We start from the raw sequence: 19,231 nt of genomic DNA on the forward strand, positions 1-19,231 counted from the left end.
AACCTTATCAATACTGTCATCAATTCTTGGTAATGGTAATGAATCTGTTTTTGTCACACTATTCACCTTCCTATAATCAATACAAATACGTTAAGTTTTATTTGGTTTTGGAACAAGAATGCATGGTGAACTCCAGTCACTTTTACTGCGCTTTATAAAATTATTCTCCAGCAAATATTTAATTTCTTTCTTCAAGTATTCTTGTTTGAGAGCGTTTATCCTGTACGGGTGTTGTGTGACAAGTTTATAATTTACAATTTCAATGTCATGGAAAAGTTTGTTATTTCTTGCAGCAGCGTCTGGAAATAAGTGCTCATATTGAAATAATAACTGTTTATGTTCATTCATTTCTTTCTTGCTCTTGCAAATGTGAAAGTTTCTGTCCAGAGCTTTAATAAATTCTGAATTCCGAAGATCTGTAACTCCAATGTCAGTAGAATCCGATGATATTCCTTCACTTGAATCTTCAATGAGTGGGACAGGTACAACTAAATTAAATACATGTTTAATCTGACTATCGTTTTCAATAAACTGGTACTCATATAATTATCTAGATCACATGAGCACTAATATTATACTTTGATTCATTCATTTTTCTTTCTAACCTTGTACGGTCCGTAATATCTAATAGAAAGAAACGTTTGAAGAATGAGCAAGAGAGGCAGAACGCCATTATTACAAACTTCAAACTTTCTCTCTACGATAGTTCTGTCAAACCATAACTTCACTTCTGGCTTTAATTACTGAATGCCAGATTCAAGTATACTATGCTAGAAAGTTCTAGACCTAACATTTGACCATTGACCCGATGGGATAGATTTGGGAAGGCCAAATTGAGTAAAAACTTTATCAAAGCTTTTACTATTGTTTTAGATTTTATATTCTTCAAGGGAATTGCCTCTGGAAATCTTGTTGACGCACACATAATGGTCATCAGGTATTGGTTACCTGACTTGGTCTTAGGTAAGGGACCAACACAATCTACTATAATTCTCCTTAATGGTTCGTCAAAGGCAGGAATAGATTATAGATGAGCCTTGGGAATTTTCTGATTAGATAATTACAAATCTTCGGAATTCAGAATTTATTAAAGCTCTGGACCATTACCAAGAATTGATGACAGTATTGATAAGACTGGGAATGCCAAGTATGTCACTTTTAGAAAAAGCTCACTACAAATTTCAAATTTCAAAATACAAATTTTTCAAAAATATTTTATAAAAATTTCAAAATAATCCGGGACGTGCTACTGCAATGTTTTATGTCACTTGTTTAGGCTCGAATAAATAGTAACACAAGAAAGAGTGACAACATCAAGCTTTGACAAAATACAATAATTTATTTCCCTGGCAAAATTCTGTAAAACCGAAAAAATACGAACATAGGTATTTGTTTAATCAAATCCAAACATAATCCAAAAATAATCCAAGATCACAATTTTAGTAGTGCTAATAACAAAATGTTCTACTGATTTCACGTTCGAATCCCAACGAGGAATCCAAGATGGCAAAACTGACAAAAAATTAAATTGAAATAAATATATATTAAATCAATAAAAGTAAATCAAATATACATGACACAAGATTACGAGATGGTGACACATTATACTGGATTTATCACTACGTTGACAACATTTTTATACATTGGTGTGTACACATTGTATCGCCAAGAAAAAATGTAATCTCGAGCAAACTAAACGAAGTTAAGGAAACATGTTCTTTTATTCTCAGACTCAGTTAGTCTCAAGTGTGTATTGACAATGGAATCTGAAATAAATTCTTCAAAATTAAATAGGTTTTTATCGCGTTACCTTGCAGTTGACAACAAATATAAACATTACCGTTCTCTCTCCCTCTCTCATTTGGTGCTTTGGGAGATGTACAGATGTTCTGATTCCCTCCATAAATGTGTGCAATCCCTGAACAAAATTGTGATTCTATACGTCCTAAAACTCACACCTAATTTCTTTACAGATTTCCTGAAATGGAATTTGCTGCGAAATGTTTTTAAAACTCCACATGACTCCTCCTGAATTGAGGAACATCGCATGCATGCTATTAAAATTTATAAGACCACGTGGGACAATATTAGTACAATATTAAATTTTACTCTGTTAAGTCGTTACTATTACAGTTGTCTCTAAAGTTAAATCTGACTCAAAATAAACGAAAAGAGTTGTGATCGGGCTCCATATAGCAAAAGCAGACTTCGGCCCACTTTACATCAATTTATAAGACGACTGGCGACAATAGTAGTACACTGTTAAATTTGGCCTGTTTAGTCTTCATCGTTATAGATGGTATAGCCACGTGACGGACCTAAATGGTATTAGACATTGCACTTGACTTTACGTCGATTTGTTCACACCTGCATATAATAGCGGTGTTGAATGGAATAATAGTTCTTAGAATTTTTACTCTTTGAAACTACTGCAAGAAATGCACTATGTTGTTGTCACGGCCTATAATCACGTCCATTATATTTATCGGAAAGCCGCAGCCTTTGTCAGCCATAGGTATGTTGACAATGACGCTATCTCTCGGATTAGCAGCAAGATTCTCCATGAAGCTACGCTTTACCAGCATGCGTTATGCTTCTTGTACCATTGTCGTACGATCTGATGTTTGCTTAAATTGTTCTTCGTTCATTTCGACGTGATGAAGTCGGTGTTTTGAATGCGTTATGTCGTACACGGCACGGGGTCTCTTTTTTGTAATACTGGCAAGTAGACATGAGCTCTTCGATTGTAAACAAGGCATTTGCTTGCAACAATGTCAGATTTGTGATTGACATTCATGGCATATTATATTCCATTTGAAAACACTGGACAACAAATTTTTACAAAAGTCATGTTACTGAAATAAAATTAGTCAATTCTTATCAATTTTTATGTGCTGAACACGAATATGACAGTCAAATTGCAAAATTGGCTCTAGTTTTTTTGTAATCTGCAAGAAATTAATGTTTACATAACGAAATGCATTCCAATAGTAAAAGGACAACTGTAATAGCCTACCTATAAAAAATCAAGTCATTGACTACATCTTAGATTTCTTCGCCTGTCTCTTGTACAGCTGTTCGGGAGCATCTCTGAGGAGTGTCCAGCAGTAGTCAGCCAGCATTGTAGTGGACCATTTTCCCTGGTATCTTTGTTCCATTGTTGCGATATCTTGATGAAAACGTTCGCCGTGTTCATCACTAACAATACCACAGTTGCTAGGAAAGAAATCCAAATGGGAATGAAGGAAGTGAATCTTTAGAGACATATTGCAGCCAAGTTTCTTATACTTCATCAACATGTCTTCTACTAGTTCCTTATAGTTTTCTGCCCTAACATTTCCGAGGAAGTTTGTAGAAACTAGGCGAAAAGCATTCCATGCTTGTTTCGCGTCACCTTCCAGCAAGTTGTTGAACCGGTCATCTTTGAAAAGCTCTCGAATCTGAGGACCCACAAAAACTCCCTCTTTAATCTTTGCTTCGCTGAGTCGAGGGAATTTTTCATGCAGGTATCGGAATGCTGGCAAAGTCCGGTCAATGGCTTTCACGAAGTTCTTCATCAAACCTAGTTTGATGTGAAGGGGTGGTAGCAAGATTTTCTGAGCCTCAACCAGAGCTGGGTGTTGGATATTCTTCTCTCCAATGGCTACATTCTGCCTGTGAGTCCATTCCTTCCTCATGTAGTGCATTTCCCTTGCTCGGCTATCCCACTCGCATAAGAAACACATGTATTTTGTATATCCTTGCTGCAGTCCCATTAAAAGGGCAACTACCTTCAAATCACCACAGAGGTGCCAGCTGTACTTGTTATACTCAATGGAATTCAGTAGCTGCCTTAAGTTATCGTATGTCTCTTTCATGTGGACAGCATACGCTACTGGAATAGATGGAAGAATGTTTCCATTGTGCAAAAGCACAGCCTTGAGACTCAGTTTCGAAGAGTCCACAAATAGTCTCCATTCTTGTGGGTCATGAGTGATTTTTAAAGCATTCATGAGGCCCTCAATATCGGAACAGAATATCAGATTACTTTCCTTTCTGAAGAAAGGCTCCAATTGCTGGTGGCGCTTTCGATATGCAGTAATTGTGACATCTTCTTCTAGAAGATTCCATTGTTGGAGTCTTGATCCTAGCAATTCTGCCTTGTTCTTTGATAAGTCCAAATCACGAATCAGGTCATTTAGTTCTTCCTGTGTTATTCTGTGTGGGGTTGATGATGCACCACAGTGAAAATCTGGATCACTGCATGCTGATGGACTAGGAGAAGAACAGGTCGACTCACCTTTGTCTTCGTCAGATGAATCAAGAGAATATTCTGCTGGAGGTTCTGGAATAGGAAGTCCCTCACCATGTGGAACTGGTCTCAATGCAGACGGAATGTTTGGGTAGACTATTCTCGACTTCTTTCGCTTCGTTATTCCGCCGGAAAGAGGAGGAACCAAGCAGAAGTAACAGTCATTTAGGTGGTTGCTTAGCTCTCTCCACACCATTGGGACTGCAAACGGCATTGATGACCTTTTGCAATTCAACCACTGTGAAAGCTGTGTTGTACATGTAGCACAGCATATATGCGGAGCCCAAGGCTTGTCTTGGTCACCAACCTTGCATCCGAAGTAAAGATGATATGCCTTCTTCACTTGAGAATTGATACTTTTCTTCTGGTTGGCAAATGTCACTTCCCCACAAATATAGCAAAAATTGTCCGCGGTATTAACACACTTTCGAGGCATTACTGTTCTTTATTGTACGTAAATGGATAAAATAATAAGTTTTATGTAACAGTAGCTTGAACTGTCTCGCACAACGTCTAAAATATTTTAAATGCTGAACCTATCTGATTGGGCTTTATATAGTACACTGCTTACGTCAGCTTCAGCAGCCGCCTGGCATTAGTATAATAGGCCTACACATGTATAGTACACTGCTGACGTCAACTTACTTCAGCAGCCGCATGGCATTAGTATTGCATTGCATCAGAAAATGATGCAATCAACTGTGGATGATGTGAGCATGATGGTATTATGCAATGTTACATCATTATTCCGGATGTTGCTGCAGTCCTACTGGAGAAATTTACACAGTGAAACATAGAAAATGAGGTATATGAATATCTTCAAAACGAGAGCCAATACAAATTTTTCACGGTTATATTCGTGTTCGGCACACCAAAATACTACAGATTAGGGTCTTTTCAAGTCAGTAATGATTTCACTGTTGACCAGTGAAATGTAAGTGACCGCTGTAATGATGATGACATAGATGTTAATATGTTTGTTTTATTTGTGGTGCCCTTTGTCATGCGAACTACTATAACTATCGTGTGGAGTTCTTTATTTTAGTGAATCTTTAAAGAAATTATGACTTTTTTGTTGAATTATTTCTTATTTCAAGGCTTGCAAAATAATCCCTAACTTGACACTGTAAATATAAATAAGTACAATTTTTTTTATTATCATGAATTATATGTGGCAGTTAACTTTAAAGGCAAGATAGAGTGAGCGTAGGTATAGAAATTGAAGCTAGAACGAAAGCGTGTATATTTAGAACATGCTTTGGTCCTTGCGTGAAGGGAGTTAAATATTGGCAGTTTAGCTGGCCGAAAGTGTATCGGCTGGATAAAAAAAGTTGGGGAGAAATAATTTGGTTTAAGCAAAGTTATGAGAACGACTGATCTAAGAAAATGAATTATTATTATTTCATTTCAATTACATTTGTTTAATTTTTATATGGGAATAATGTATTGACTTCATAATTCTTTACCCGTCGTTTGCCGGGGTCACACCTTCCTCTTGTCGATGTTCTTCGATTTCATCGCTTTTAAAACAACTTAGGATTCTAAACCAGTGACATAGTCTGAAATATTAAAACGAAAAGACTGATCGGTTTAGAGTAGGTCTAGAAAAAGGTCTGCACTATAGGAATTTAAGACAAATCTTGTCCTTATTGTATGTGATTCAAAACCGTTGCACATTTAGCCCAACTTTAAAAATGTTTCGAATAGATTGTTGGAGATGTTGGATGATCGCTTTCTATGCAAAATACAAATCTATGCAATTTAATGAAAATTGACATAACATGCATACAAGCTGTATCAGATAAGACACTTTTGTTTTTTTTTAACCCGATGATCTGAACAAGAAGATATTTCTCTTTGTCTGACTTGGTCGTTTTCTAAACTTGACTGTGTTAAAGCGACGTCGCTGTTCCAATCAAAGTGAGCCATGCCCTACTTTCAGTTTGTCCAACACGATCCAAATAAATAATTTGTTTGAATATTTGTAAAATTTCATTTTTGTAAATTTGCAAAAATATATGTTCTCTTTCTTCAAAAATGTATGATTGGTTGATAAGTTTACATAATTAAACATTTTCTGAGTTATAACGGAAAATGTAATGTCAAATGCTCCAAATAATGGCATAAATAGCTACCAGGCAATCCACACCTTTCTAATAATGGGTTTTAATATTTACACCGATATTAATCGGGTAGAAATGTAAAGTTGGAGACAAATTAGATAGGTCAAATAATGTTATTATATCGACTAACTTTAGAAAATGAATTGGTAGTCATCCTATCGAATCGTCTTATTTATGTTGACAATGACGCTATCCCTCGGATTAGCAGCAAGATTCTCCATGAAGCTACGCTTTACCAGCATGCGTTATGCTTCTTGCACCATCGTCGTACGATCTGATGTTTGCTTAAATTGTTCTTCGTTCATTTCGACGTGATGAAGTCGGTGTTTTGAATGCATTATGTCGTACACGGCACGGCGTCTCTTTTTTGTAATACTGGCAAGTAGACAGCATGAGCTCTTCGATTGTAAACAAGGCATTTGCTTTCAACAATGTCAGATTTGTGATTGACATTCATGGCATATTCTATTTCATTTCAAAATACAAGTGACCGCTGTAATGATGATGACATAGATGTTAATATTTTGGTTTTATTTGTGGTGCCCTTTGTCTTGCGAACTACTATAACTATCGTGTGGAGTTCTTTATTTTAGTGAATCTTTAAAGAAATTATGACTTTTTGTTGAATTACTTCTTATTTCAAGGCTTGCAAATAATCCCTAACTTGACACTGTAAATATAAATAAGTACAATTTATTTTCTTTTGATCATGATTTATATGTGGCAGTTAAGTTTACAGGTAAGATAGAGTGAGCATAGGTATAGAAATTGAAGCTAGAACGTCAGCGTGTATATTTACAATATGCTTTGGTCCTTGCGTGAAGGGAGTTAAATATTGGCAGTTTAGCTGGCCGAAAGCGTATCGGCTGGATATAAAAGTTGGGGACAAATAATTTGGTTTAAGCAAAGTTATGAGAACGACTGATCTAAGAGAATGAATTATTGTTATTTCATTTCAATTACATTTGTTCAATTTTTATATGGGAATAATGTATTGACTTCATAATTCTTTACCCGTCGTTTGCCGGGGTCACACCTTCCTCTTGTCGATGTTTTTCGTTTTCGTCGCTTTTAAAGCAACTTAGGATTCTAAACCAGTGACATAGTCTGAAATATTAAAACGAAAAGACTGATCGGTTTAGAGTAGGTCTAGAAAAAAGTCTGCACTATAGGAATTTAAGACAAATCCTGTCCTTATTATATGTGATTAAAACCCGTTGCACGTTTAGCCCAACTTTAAAAATGTTTCGAATAGATTGTTGGATATATTGGATGATCATTTTCTATGCAAAATCTTTGCAATTTAATGAAAACTGACATAACATGCATACAAATTGTATCAGATAAGATACTTGTGTTTTTGTTTTCGCGATGATCTGAACGAGAAGATATTTCTCTTTGTCTGACTTGGTCGTTTTCAAAACTTGACTGTGTTAAAGCGACGTCGCTGTTCCAATCAAAGTGAGCCATGCCCTACTTTCAGTTTGTCCAACACGATCCAAATAAAAAATTTGTTTAAATATTTTTAGAATTTCATTTTTGTAAATTTGCTAAAATATATATTCTCTTCCTTCGAAAATGCATGATTGGTTGATAAGTTTACATAATTAAATATTTTCTGAGTTATAACGGAAAATGTAATGTCAAATGCTCCAAATAATGGCAAAAATAACTGCCAGGCAATCCACATCTTTCTAATAATGGGTTTTCATATTTACACCGATATTAGCAATATATTCTATGAAATTAATTTGTGTTAGATACAAAAATAACAGAGTTCAAATGCTGCAAGTAAACGGCTAAAATATATGTGTGTGTGTATGTTTGCAAGCGTGTGCGTGTACAGTCTCTGACTAAATGCATGTATTGTTTGATCGTACAAATATCTTTAATTTACGAATCATTCTTTGTAGCTAAATTGGATTGCATTATCCTACGCCAGTAGATATTTTAATGCCCTCAACTTTGCAGGCATTGAAATTATAGATGAGCCAGGACGCATCTAAGGCATTTAGATACCGCGATCGTGTGTGTATTCATGATATGTATTAGTCCTTGTGTGGGGGCCCCTAGTGGCCGAGTGGTCTAACGCGCTCTCCGTTACAGATCACTGCCATCTCACCTCTGTCTCCGCAGGTTCGAGTCTCGGATTCGGCCAATGTGGGTATGTGAGAAAGCATGCCAGTAGCTTCTCGAGGGTCGGTGGTTCTTTCCGGGGATTTCCCGGGTTCGTCCTCCACCATTAATACTGGCCGCCATGTATAGCCTATCGTGTGCTGAAAAATGGCGTTAAAACACTACAACAACAAGTCCTTGTGTGGAAGACATGAAATATGCGGTTGTTTTTTTAGTCGAAAAGTGATCGGGTAGAAATGTAAAGTTGGAGACAAATTAGATAGGTCAAATAATGTTCTTATACCGACTGACTTAAGAAAATGAAGTGTTAGTCATCCTATCGAATTGTCTTATTTAGTCTTTCAGTATAAATGGTTCAAATCTTTGATGATTTGTTTTGTCGTTATATAGGGTTACCTCTCTTTCCATGGGACCATATTTTCTCTTCGTTGATTGTTTTCGTTTTCAAAGTTTTCATAGCGGTTGCAGATTGCAAAACACATGCATATTCTGAAATATTAAGAAACAAAAACATCACATTTTTAGGAGTAATTCATCAATAAGTCTGCTCCAATTAGGAATTTGTCGCAACACGTTGTCTTGATCCTGGGTCATTGAAAAACTTTGCATATGAAGGGCAAATGACAATTTATAATGATTAGAGTAAATTGTTAGTGAATTGTGACAAATAGTTTCTATATAAAATAAGTATACATGCAATATATTGACCATAATATCGACCATTGCCAGAACATGCCTGTTAGCTATATTTCAAGACATAATCTAGATTAGTGTGTTCATTGATCTGGACAATAAAACTTTTTACTTTGATACATAGTTAGTTGTTTTCAAAACGTGATTACAACAATGCGACGTTGCTGTTCCCATCACCATGTATTCATTGTTTCCATTTACATACAAATGGGTCCTAATTTTGAAATGCTTTTAATGTATTTATTTTTTTCCAGCCATTATTACTGATTACTGAATTTAAATAAGGTGTTATTCTGACTCGTAACGGAAATATAACGTTGTACCACTTAAATAAATTGTAAACCATGATATAAAGGCAAGTTATACATTTATACACTTTCTGATTTATTTTATAATGTAAGCAACTGAGCAAACAAACAAGTAAAATGGTTATGAAATATGGGGCTTCGTTGTTTACACATAGTGTTAGATAAAAACACAGGCCTCAAATGTGGTCCAGATACGGCTTACTTGAATATAAGCTTTAAAATGTGGCAAGACAACACATAATCTTAATATATATTTGTACAATGTTAAATGTACTAAATATAATTAGTTCAGTTTTGCTGACACATTGCAAAGCTTAGGAGATATTGAGACATGAAAAGAGATTCTTCATAGCGCATAAATGAAAATTTATAGATCATTGCAAGATCAAAATGTGAGATGTTACTTTTGTTTAAATAAGTGTTTGATCCGTAATCGGCAACAAGCACCTGTCGTTTGGAATCCCTTGTATTTGATGCAAATGTTCTGTCTATGTGTTTGTTGCCATCTTTTCTACACACACACACACACACACACACACACACACTCACACGCACACACACACACACACACACACATGGTATATATGCCATGTAAGTGAGATAAGTTGACTTTTCATTTCGCAAACAAAGAACTCGAACATAAATGTAGCTATACAACGGTAACAAGATGATTGATAGGTATTTGCCCTAGACACAACCACATACTGTAACTTCCAAATAATGAAGAAATAAACAAACTTATTAAAATAGGTTTCTATTCAGACTCATTTCGGCCCAGCTGTTATTAATACTTGGACGAAAGAACCTGTCCAGGCGTGCAAATGAGAAGGATAACTAAAATCTCTATCTCTCTGTATATATATATATATATATATATATATATATATATATATATATATATATCATAGAGCAAAGAGCGAAATGTGTGATATTACTTTTGTTTCAAATATTTTTATCGATTATCGGTAACAAGAACCTGTAATATAGAATCCCTTCTATTCGATACATATGTTCTGGCTATGTGTTTGTTTCCAGCTTTTCTCAATCACACACACACACACACACACACACACACACACAAAGGGTAGATATGCCATGTATTTAATAAAATATGTTCTTTTCTGTACAGACTTATTTCGGTTCAACTGTCGTGTATTTTGGGACGAAATAATCTGAACTCTATACCTCAACAATAATTAGGATTTCTTTGTGCTGCCATGCAATTGAAAAGTATATATAAACTATCCTTACAAACTTACATCATTGTGAACTAAATCTTAAAATAATACCAAATATCTTATCATAAGTCCAGATTTATCGAATGATCCGCATGAAGTCCAATGGCCTTGATTGCCATGCATAAATACTCTTTTATTTTATATCAATATACTTGAATATCCTTACGTTCCACAATGATGCAATCCAAAATGGCTTTGAATACATTCTTTTTTTGTGTGCAAAAATGTGCTAATCCAGAATCAATAATCTGATATACTTCAAACGGATAATTAAAAGAAAGAAATCTTTTCAAATCATATATGAAGACAACATGAAACTCTGAACATACAATCTCAAATCTCTTACGGAACAGAACGAATAATTTGTTTCCAAGCCGCTATTTATACAAGTTTTAAATGCCCTAAGACAAAATCAATTTTTCTGGCAAAATGGACAAATTCATTGACTAACAAATAAAGTAAAACATTGAACTCAATTTCCAACATACATGTTGTTTATATATATGTGTCGTAGTGAGGATGACAAGTCAAGCAAAGGAATTGTGCTATTCCTTATAAAATGTAGATGACATTCCATGAATTCTGAAGTGATCTCTGAAACTACTACCTCAAATGTTTATTGCTGAGAAATATAAACTTTCGTGCAGCATAAATTTTGATATTCTTGGAAATAAAGAACGCTACATACAAGTTATTGAAGGCTACATAAAGACGGGCAACATTAGCACTAAAATATTAATGTTCCCATTATGTCATCATCACTACTAGTTTAAACTGACTCGCAAGAATGCAACGAGTTGTTATAGGGATCCATAGAGCATGAGCAGATGGCCCACTTTAGAACAATGTATAAAACAACTTAGAACACTAGTAGCACAATATTAATTTTCGTCTGTTTAGAAATCGTCATTACAGATGTAATACAATGTTTCACATTTGCTACCTGAATTGTGTTACAAAATGCATTACAACTAACTTTAAAGCATTGATGTCTATCTGATTGCCATATAATTGTACCAGCGAAGATGAACGTACGAAAACCCTGACTGCAGGACTTAGATTCATCTGAAGGCAGCCTTCTTTGAAGCCTTGTGGTTGGTAGAAATGTCACCATCCACCAAAATCTTTAGAACACAGGAAGAATTGGTTCTTCTAAATTGTTACCCTTCGAAATGCCTACAAGGACTGTCATATGACTGCTTATCGTTTTTGTCGCGGTCTTTCATCACGTCCATAATATTTATTGGAACGCCGCTACCCGCTACCTCTGTCATACATTGGTAATGAAGCAATGGCTTTGTCTATTATATTATATACATCATTCTCAAAGCGGCTGCTCTTTGTCATATGTTCTGCTTAATGGGCCATCCCTTTACGAGGGTGCTTTCCTTGAGTTTTCATTCGCTCACATAATTCTTCGCTCAACGTTGTCAAGGGCGGTTTGTGTCTGTTTCACATGAATTTCGCCGTAGATGGTGAAATGTCGGATGTTGTAGTCCCGGCACACTACGTAGACGTTATAAGGTCTGCAATTGTAACTAAGGAATGTGCATGATATGGTATGAGGTATGTTATTTCAGTTTCGACCTTTTACGTTGACGGGGCTAATTCTGCGATTGTACCCGAGGAAATTACATTGTACCATGTTTGTGTTTGTAGTTATGGTAGATTCATCTTTGGAAGTAATATAGGTGAGAACTATAAAGATGACACCTATAACGATGATTACTTGGCTGGGAATGTTTAATACGAATTACTCGTGTTGTTTTCGGCTTATAAACGAGCGTCACTTGTTTCTGAGTTCTTTATTGAGACTCAGTAAACTACAAAACGTTCCAGGCTGAGTTCTTTAGTTCAGTTGTGTATTCATTCATCGCATAACTGCATGTATGATACGGGTGTGAAAATATGTTCAGCATATGGATCATTATTTAAAGCTGACATTGAGTGCATCATCCTATGCCAGCAAACATTTTTCATAGCCATTATGTTTACTGACATTGAAATTCCTGGCTAACCAGGAGGAATTTAAATGATGTAGAAGGAGCGAGTGTTTTAATTTGTAAAATATGTATGGGTCCTTGTGTCAAAGGGTTGAAACATGGTGACGTTCAACCAGTAGAGAATAAATTGGGAATAAAGTTGAAATTGGGGACAGTCGACTATTTTTGTCTTCAAAAAAAAAAGCTATTATAACGACTGATAAAGTCAGTGAAAAGCTATTTTTTAAATCATTTTGTTGTAATATTTTAATTGGAATAAGTATAAAAAGTCTTTGAATAGTTATTTTGTATCTTTGAACATGGTTACCTATGTGTCCAGGGGATCACATTGTGCGTTAGTTGATGTTTTGCGTTTTCATCATTTCCACACCAGTTGCCGATTCCAAAGCAGTTAGACATTCTGAAAGATTAAGGAATGAAGACTTATCCGTCTATAGTAAGTTTGGAAGACGTCGTCACTATATGAATTTAAAACGGCATCTTGTCCTGATACTGTGTGATTAAAAATCTTGGCGAGCACAAGTCAACTTACATAATGTATAGAATACATCTGAGTGAATTGTGACGAATATTGTAAAATAAGGATATATGCAATGTATTGATCTTAATATCGAACATTGACAGGACATATATGCAAGCTATCTTAGAGAAAGCAATTTAGGTTTTCATGACAATAAACTGGCCAAGAACATTTTTGACGTTGATAAATTGTTAATTGTTTTCAAAACTTGGCTTAGATAATGTGACAATGCACTTCCGATCAAGGTGTAACCATTCTTAACCCTTAAATTTACCAGTAACATTCAAATGCATACATGTTTTATCTATTTTTGTTTATTTTTTTGGGTTAGGGACTGTTTAAAAATTGCAGACCAAACTATAATACATTTATATACTTTAAATTTATTTGATAATGTAACCAGGAAAATGGAGCAAACAAATAATTAGATATAGTTATGAGTTTCGGGGTTTTCATAGGTCAGACGATGTTAAAAAGGTTCAAAAGAAACAATTTCATTCTTTAGGACATAAATAGCCCAGCTTAGATGAACATGAACGCAATCCTTAAACACTGACAGGAAAGCACATTATTCTAAAATACTTGTGTACTATTTAAATTTTACCGAATATTCGTACTGTTACAAGTCAGGGGTCTTTACTTTACCGAGCGGTGTTAAAATCCTAGCGCGAATCCCGCTAGAAGACATAGGTTTACCCCAAATTTCTAAAGACTTCCATACAACTTCAGTTGTAAATTAGAAAGCCCGACGTGTCCGTTTTATGTACTAATTTTACTCTAATCAATGCAAGGCCACAGTTCGCACAACCTGCCAAATAGCTATCAACCGCACATCTGCATGGTTTCTCTTCTTTAGGTTTCCGTACCGCAAATAGTTCACGCCATATAAACTATACAACTAAACCTTAACACAATGAACTATTTTAACTCCGCCACCCTAGGGCATTCAACCCATGGTATCCAGGCACATTTCGCCAGTATAACTGCACTACATTTGCCACCATGGCGACATAAACAGTTTCTGCTGAATCCTTTCTTATTGGTTCCATAGTGTAATTTACCAATTTCCTACCGTAAATACTGCCATTGCAGTCACACCACCAATGTACACCACTAGAGTTTAGTAGGGACTTTATTATTCCATCGATCCTCTTTCGGTTTGGACCTGAATCCACTACTAGTGAAACATGGCATCATGGAAACTCACTAACACTACTCCGCGAAGTTTGCTCCTAGTAATTGGTTAATTATTTAGGGCAAAGGAATATATATGTTGCACCAAATTCCAAAAATCAGACAAGTAATCACAAAAATCTAAGAATTCCTTATAACGGCGCGCTATGACCAAATGCGCATACTCCAAATTTATCACAGTATTAATTCAGCTTTAGTGACACCTTAACAGGCTTGCAAGATGGAGACACATGTAATACTAGATTAAATACTACATTGCAAACGTGTTTATTCATTGGTTAGGAAACATGAAAAGCTATCCTTTATAGATCATAGCCAGACATTAATGGGTCTTTACAAGATCAAAGTTTGAGACACTACGTGTGTTTCAAATATTAATTTATAACAGTAATCTATTACAAAACACATAACATTTGAAATCCCTTCTTTGATGTAAATATGAAGGCTTTTCTTTGTTGCTTTTCGTCGATGCGCGCACGCGCGCACAGACATATACACACACGGTAGGTATGCCAGTTAATTGCGATATGCCGAATTTGTGATTCGCAGAAACAAAAACCGGAACATCAAGTTAGTCATAAAAAAGTAGCAAAATAATTGATTAGTGAGTGCCACTAGAAACAACGACAAAGCGCATTGCCAAGGAAAAATGAAATCATGAGAAGATAAAACAACGCTGTTAATAAAACTGTTTTTAGTTTTGGTAGCGAAAGATAAAGTCTTTCTAATATTAACAAGTATGTTAAAGCTTTTATTCTTATTTAGAAAACAAAACTCCACATACAACTAACTTTATTTTATTATTTCGAAATAAAGAACACGACAAAATACTTATAGTGGTTTATAAGGAAACTAGCAACACTCGCAATAGTATTAAAGCTCGCTTTCATATCGTGATCCATACAAATGTGACTGCAAATTTAAGACGTACTGCAACTGGAAAAACTTTAAATGTATTGGATATTGAACTTGACTTTAAAGCATTTACATCTATTTGCACTTAACAAAACGTTGACAGCTATACTTATATTCCAGCTGCATTGCATTTATCAGCGCAAGATACCGGTGTGTGGAAACGTCACTATTTATCAAATTTTGTGTGCATAAATGTTTTACCTTTGCGAGAACTGAATTAGGATTCATATCGTTGATGTCACGGTCTATAATCACATCCAATATATAACTCTAGCTTTGCCGCTACCTCCGGCAACCATTGGTATTGGGACAATCACCTTATCTTTGGTATTAACAGCAAGATTCCATACACGGTTACGCTGTACCATGCGTTCGCCTCACGAGCTTACATTGAAAACAATGTAATTTGCTCAGGCGGTTGTTCGCTTAACGTTGACGGGATGTGGTCTGTGATAGTTTTAGATGCATTTTGCCGTATACGATATGAGGTCCGTCATTGTAGTCCCAGCACTCAATCAAAAAGGGATGTGATCTGCGAGAGTGTCTGAGACACTTGCTTTAAACCTTACCAGGTCTGTGATTGAAGTCAATGCAGCTTCAGGCGGAAATGGAACGCGTGGAAACACGAAGTTGAGGACAAAATAATGTAACAGAAACAGTTTATAAACCCAATCACATAAGAAAATGAAGGAGTGTCGTTCTAGTACGCAAATATCTTATTTAATGGGATTATTATCCATATCTTTACATAATATACTTTTTTTAAACGTGATTTTACCTAAGTGTTTTGGGAATCACGTCCTCCATTTGTTCATGATTAATGCAACCTTCGTCTTCTCGTCTAAGACAGTTCCCCATTCTGAAACATTAACAAATGAAAACATCTTGTTTAGATTATGAATGATTGAAAAGCGATACAAGTGTGGGTCATTTGAAATATATATGTGTGTGTGTGTGTGAAGTGTGGGTCATTTGAAATATATATGTGTGTGTGTGTGTGTGTGTGCGTGTGTAAATTTCAGTTGATATTAAATTTAACATTAGAGACATCGAAATTTGACGAAACATTGCTGTTTGCTATACCAGGAAAAACAATGTGTTCTGTTTTGGCGATAATCTGACCAAGAACTTTATTTCATTTTGATTATTAGTTACGCCGAATTTAGAACTTGTATGTAAAGGGTTTACGTATTTTATATTAGCTTGACCAAAACAATAGGTACAAGGATGGTATATTTTAATCAAATCGCATAATATTTATTTAAAAATTTGTTTCCTTTGTATCCCTGACGGCATCTTACTACCAAATGTCGATAGTTGATCTTATATAAATATATTTATATAAATAATACACGTAGATGTATATGTTGTTTAGAAAAAATTAAATTGCACAAATTGTTGGAATAGAAAAAGCAGACATGTACATGTATATAGACAGTTAAAGGGATAGGTAGAAGATATGTTTGGAAATAGCTACATATTAAAGAGAGAGAGAGAGAGAGAGAGAGAGAGAGAGATGTAATCAGAGCTGAAGGAATTGTGAACACTTATTTTATCCGCTTATGTTATAATTATCATATAGTAATCTTGAAATCAGTGACATATATCTAACTATTTTCAGAATCCAACTTTGAGAATGATTTGAGAACACTTAAATATTTGTCCATTTAATTGTTTGAAAGCGGAATGTATCTAGGCTCCTGCAATTATTACGTAGCGACTTTTATTTCCAAACACACACGTCAAAGAAACCTCACGAGTTTTATTTTTAGCAACTCACAGATTGGCCAGGGAGCTGGTGACATGGATCAAAACTACATTTGACAAACTGTCAGAGGATAACCTAGAACCTGAAGTGGGCAAATCCCTAATACATACAAATATTACGAATTACAAAGTAACTGATCACTTAAAATATAAATATTTTTTCCTTATTTGTCAATAATTGCTTTAAATAGGTAACATTCTTATTATCACGTCTACCGCTTGAAATAATGCGCGACTGACCTTGACATTGGCTACAAGATGGAAATGATACATATAATAGATGAAAGAAGTGTAACCTGTTATGCAGAAGAAGAATAAACTACTATCAAATAGTAATCCGCCCATGGCGCATTAATACGAATGTACAAATATTGTTTCAACATTAAGTTGTATTTTAACACTAGACTATCACTTCTATATTCTCTAAATCTTTAATAAGAATATGAATAATCCATGTCTTCTAAACGAAATATAAACATATGCAGAAATTAATCTAAATCCCCCTCCCTCGGCCTCTCTCTCATAAGGGAGATACTACGGGGAAGTATGTGGAGCGAAAGTGAAATATAAATAAAAAACTGGCACTATGCAACCTACAAGAAGATATAACTTCGTCACGGTTATGTGTACACATTCCATTGGATTTTAATACAGTGTTCACAATACTATTGATACAAAGTTGCATTAGCTTGTCAAGATTTGTACGGTACATTTATTTGTAAGTAGGAGTACAGTTAATCTAATCTATTTAATACTTTTATTTCCTTTCTTCTGTTTTTTTCTTGTGTTATAAAGCTTTATAATATGAGTCAAAAGGCATCTCTACCTTCCCTCAACCTTTCTCTATCACTGTGTGGGTTGCTAGGGCTGTAAACTAATGGACCAATAAAGGAACATAGGGACTGACATTAAATGAATGCCTTTCTGGTACGTATCCCTAACCCCACCACCACATCTTTGTCTCTGTCCCTGAGTAGTGAAGTGGGGCGGTATAGGGTCTATGGAAATTAGCATTAAAAACACCCCTGGGCTTGTATAGGGTCTATGTAAATTTAACATGGACAAACCCCCTGGGGCTGTATAGGGTCTAGGGGAATTAGCATTACAGACCTCCCTGGGCCTGTATAGGGTCTATGTAAATTTAACATTAACCACCCTGGGTCTGTATAGGGTCTATGTAAATTTAACATGGACAAAAACCCCTGGGCCTATATAGGGTCTATGTAAAATTGAAACAGGGAGGGTCTCTATTTTTTTTTAAAAAAAAAAAATCTTGGACCTGTTGAGCGTCAAGGGGAAATGGAACAGGGTCGGGACCCTATTTTAATACGGTCCCGACCTGATGGGTCTACGGAAATGGAACAGGAGAAAATTGAAACAGGGAGGGGTCTCTATTTTTCTTTTTTTTAAAAAAAAAAAAATAAAAATCAAAAGGGGTAGGCAATGAAAGTCAAGGTCTTTTCGAGATATTGGAGTGGCCCTGAAAAGGGCCTTTGGTTTTTTCTTCTTCTTCTTTTTCTTCTTCTTCTTCTAATTTCTTCTATTTATCCACCAGCTTCTTATTTTCTGTCCTACACTTTTTCTATTCTTTTCTTTCTTTTCTTCCTCCTTTTTCTTCTTTTTCTCTTCTTTCTTCTTCTCCTCCTCTTCTTTCTTCATCTTCTCATTTTCTTCTTCCTGTTCAATTTTTTCGTTCCATTCTCTCATCCTTATCCTTTCCTCTTCATCCTCCTTCTCCTCCTTTATTTCTTTCAACAGATCACTGATCATTTCCTTTACTTTTCTTAAATTGTTGATCTCCATCTTCACTCGATGGGGACTATAAGAATAGTGAACCTCGTTTAGGTTAACTAACATTTGCTCCATCATGCCCAAATTGTCCAGGACGTCTTGCAATTTTTTCATTTTATCAAGGTGGTTCGAAGCCATCTTCTTTTTTATTCTTTGTAGAATGGTGCGAACGACGAACGTTGTGGGTTCTTATACGAAAAGTGCGGACGTGAAGGAAAACATCCCCTAAGACCCGAATCTTATATTACCTAG

The 19,231-nt window shown here is 35.4% G+C and overlaps 1 protein-coding gene across 1 annotated transcript in view; it reads right to left on the reverse strand.

Annotated features, from left to right (window-relative positions):
- The window catches only part of LOC149797513 (uncharacterized), a 51,228-nt gene that overhangs the window by 11,266 nt on the left and 20,731 nt on the right, over window positions 1-19,231 (reverse strand). The window contains exons 2-6 of the mRNA XM_089962351.1: window positions 16,200-16,280; window positions 13,100-13,192; window positions 8,947-9,039; window positions 7,429-7,521; window positions 5,758-5,850 (exon numbers count right to left, since the gene is read on the reverse strand). Of these exons, the coding sequence (XP_089818477.1) occupies window positions 5,758-5,850; window positions 7,429-7,521; window positions 8,947-9,039; window positions 13,100-13,192; window positions 16,200-16,279 (452 nt within the window). The 5' untranslated portion in view covers window position 16,280. The remainder of the gene's footprint in view (window positions 1-5,757; window positions 5,851-7,428; window positions 7,522-8,946; window positions 9,040-13,099; window positions 13,193-16,199; window positions 16,281-19,231) is intronic.

Source organism: Sinohyriopsis cumingii, chromosome 6 (assembly GCF_028554795.1).
Source record: "Sinohyriopsis cumingii isolate HCF-2022 chromosome 6, ASM2855479v2, whole genome shotgun sequence".
NCBI lineage: Eukaryota > Metazoa > Mollusca > Bivalvia > Unionida > Unionidae > Sinohyriopsis > Sinohyriopsis cumingii.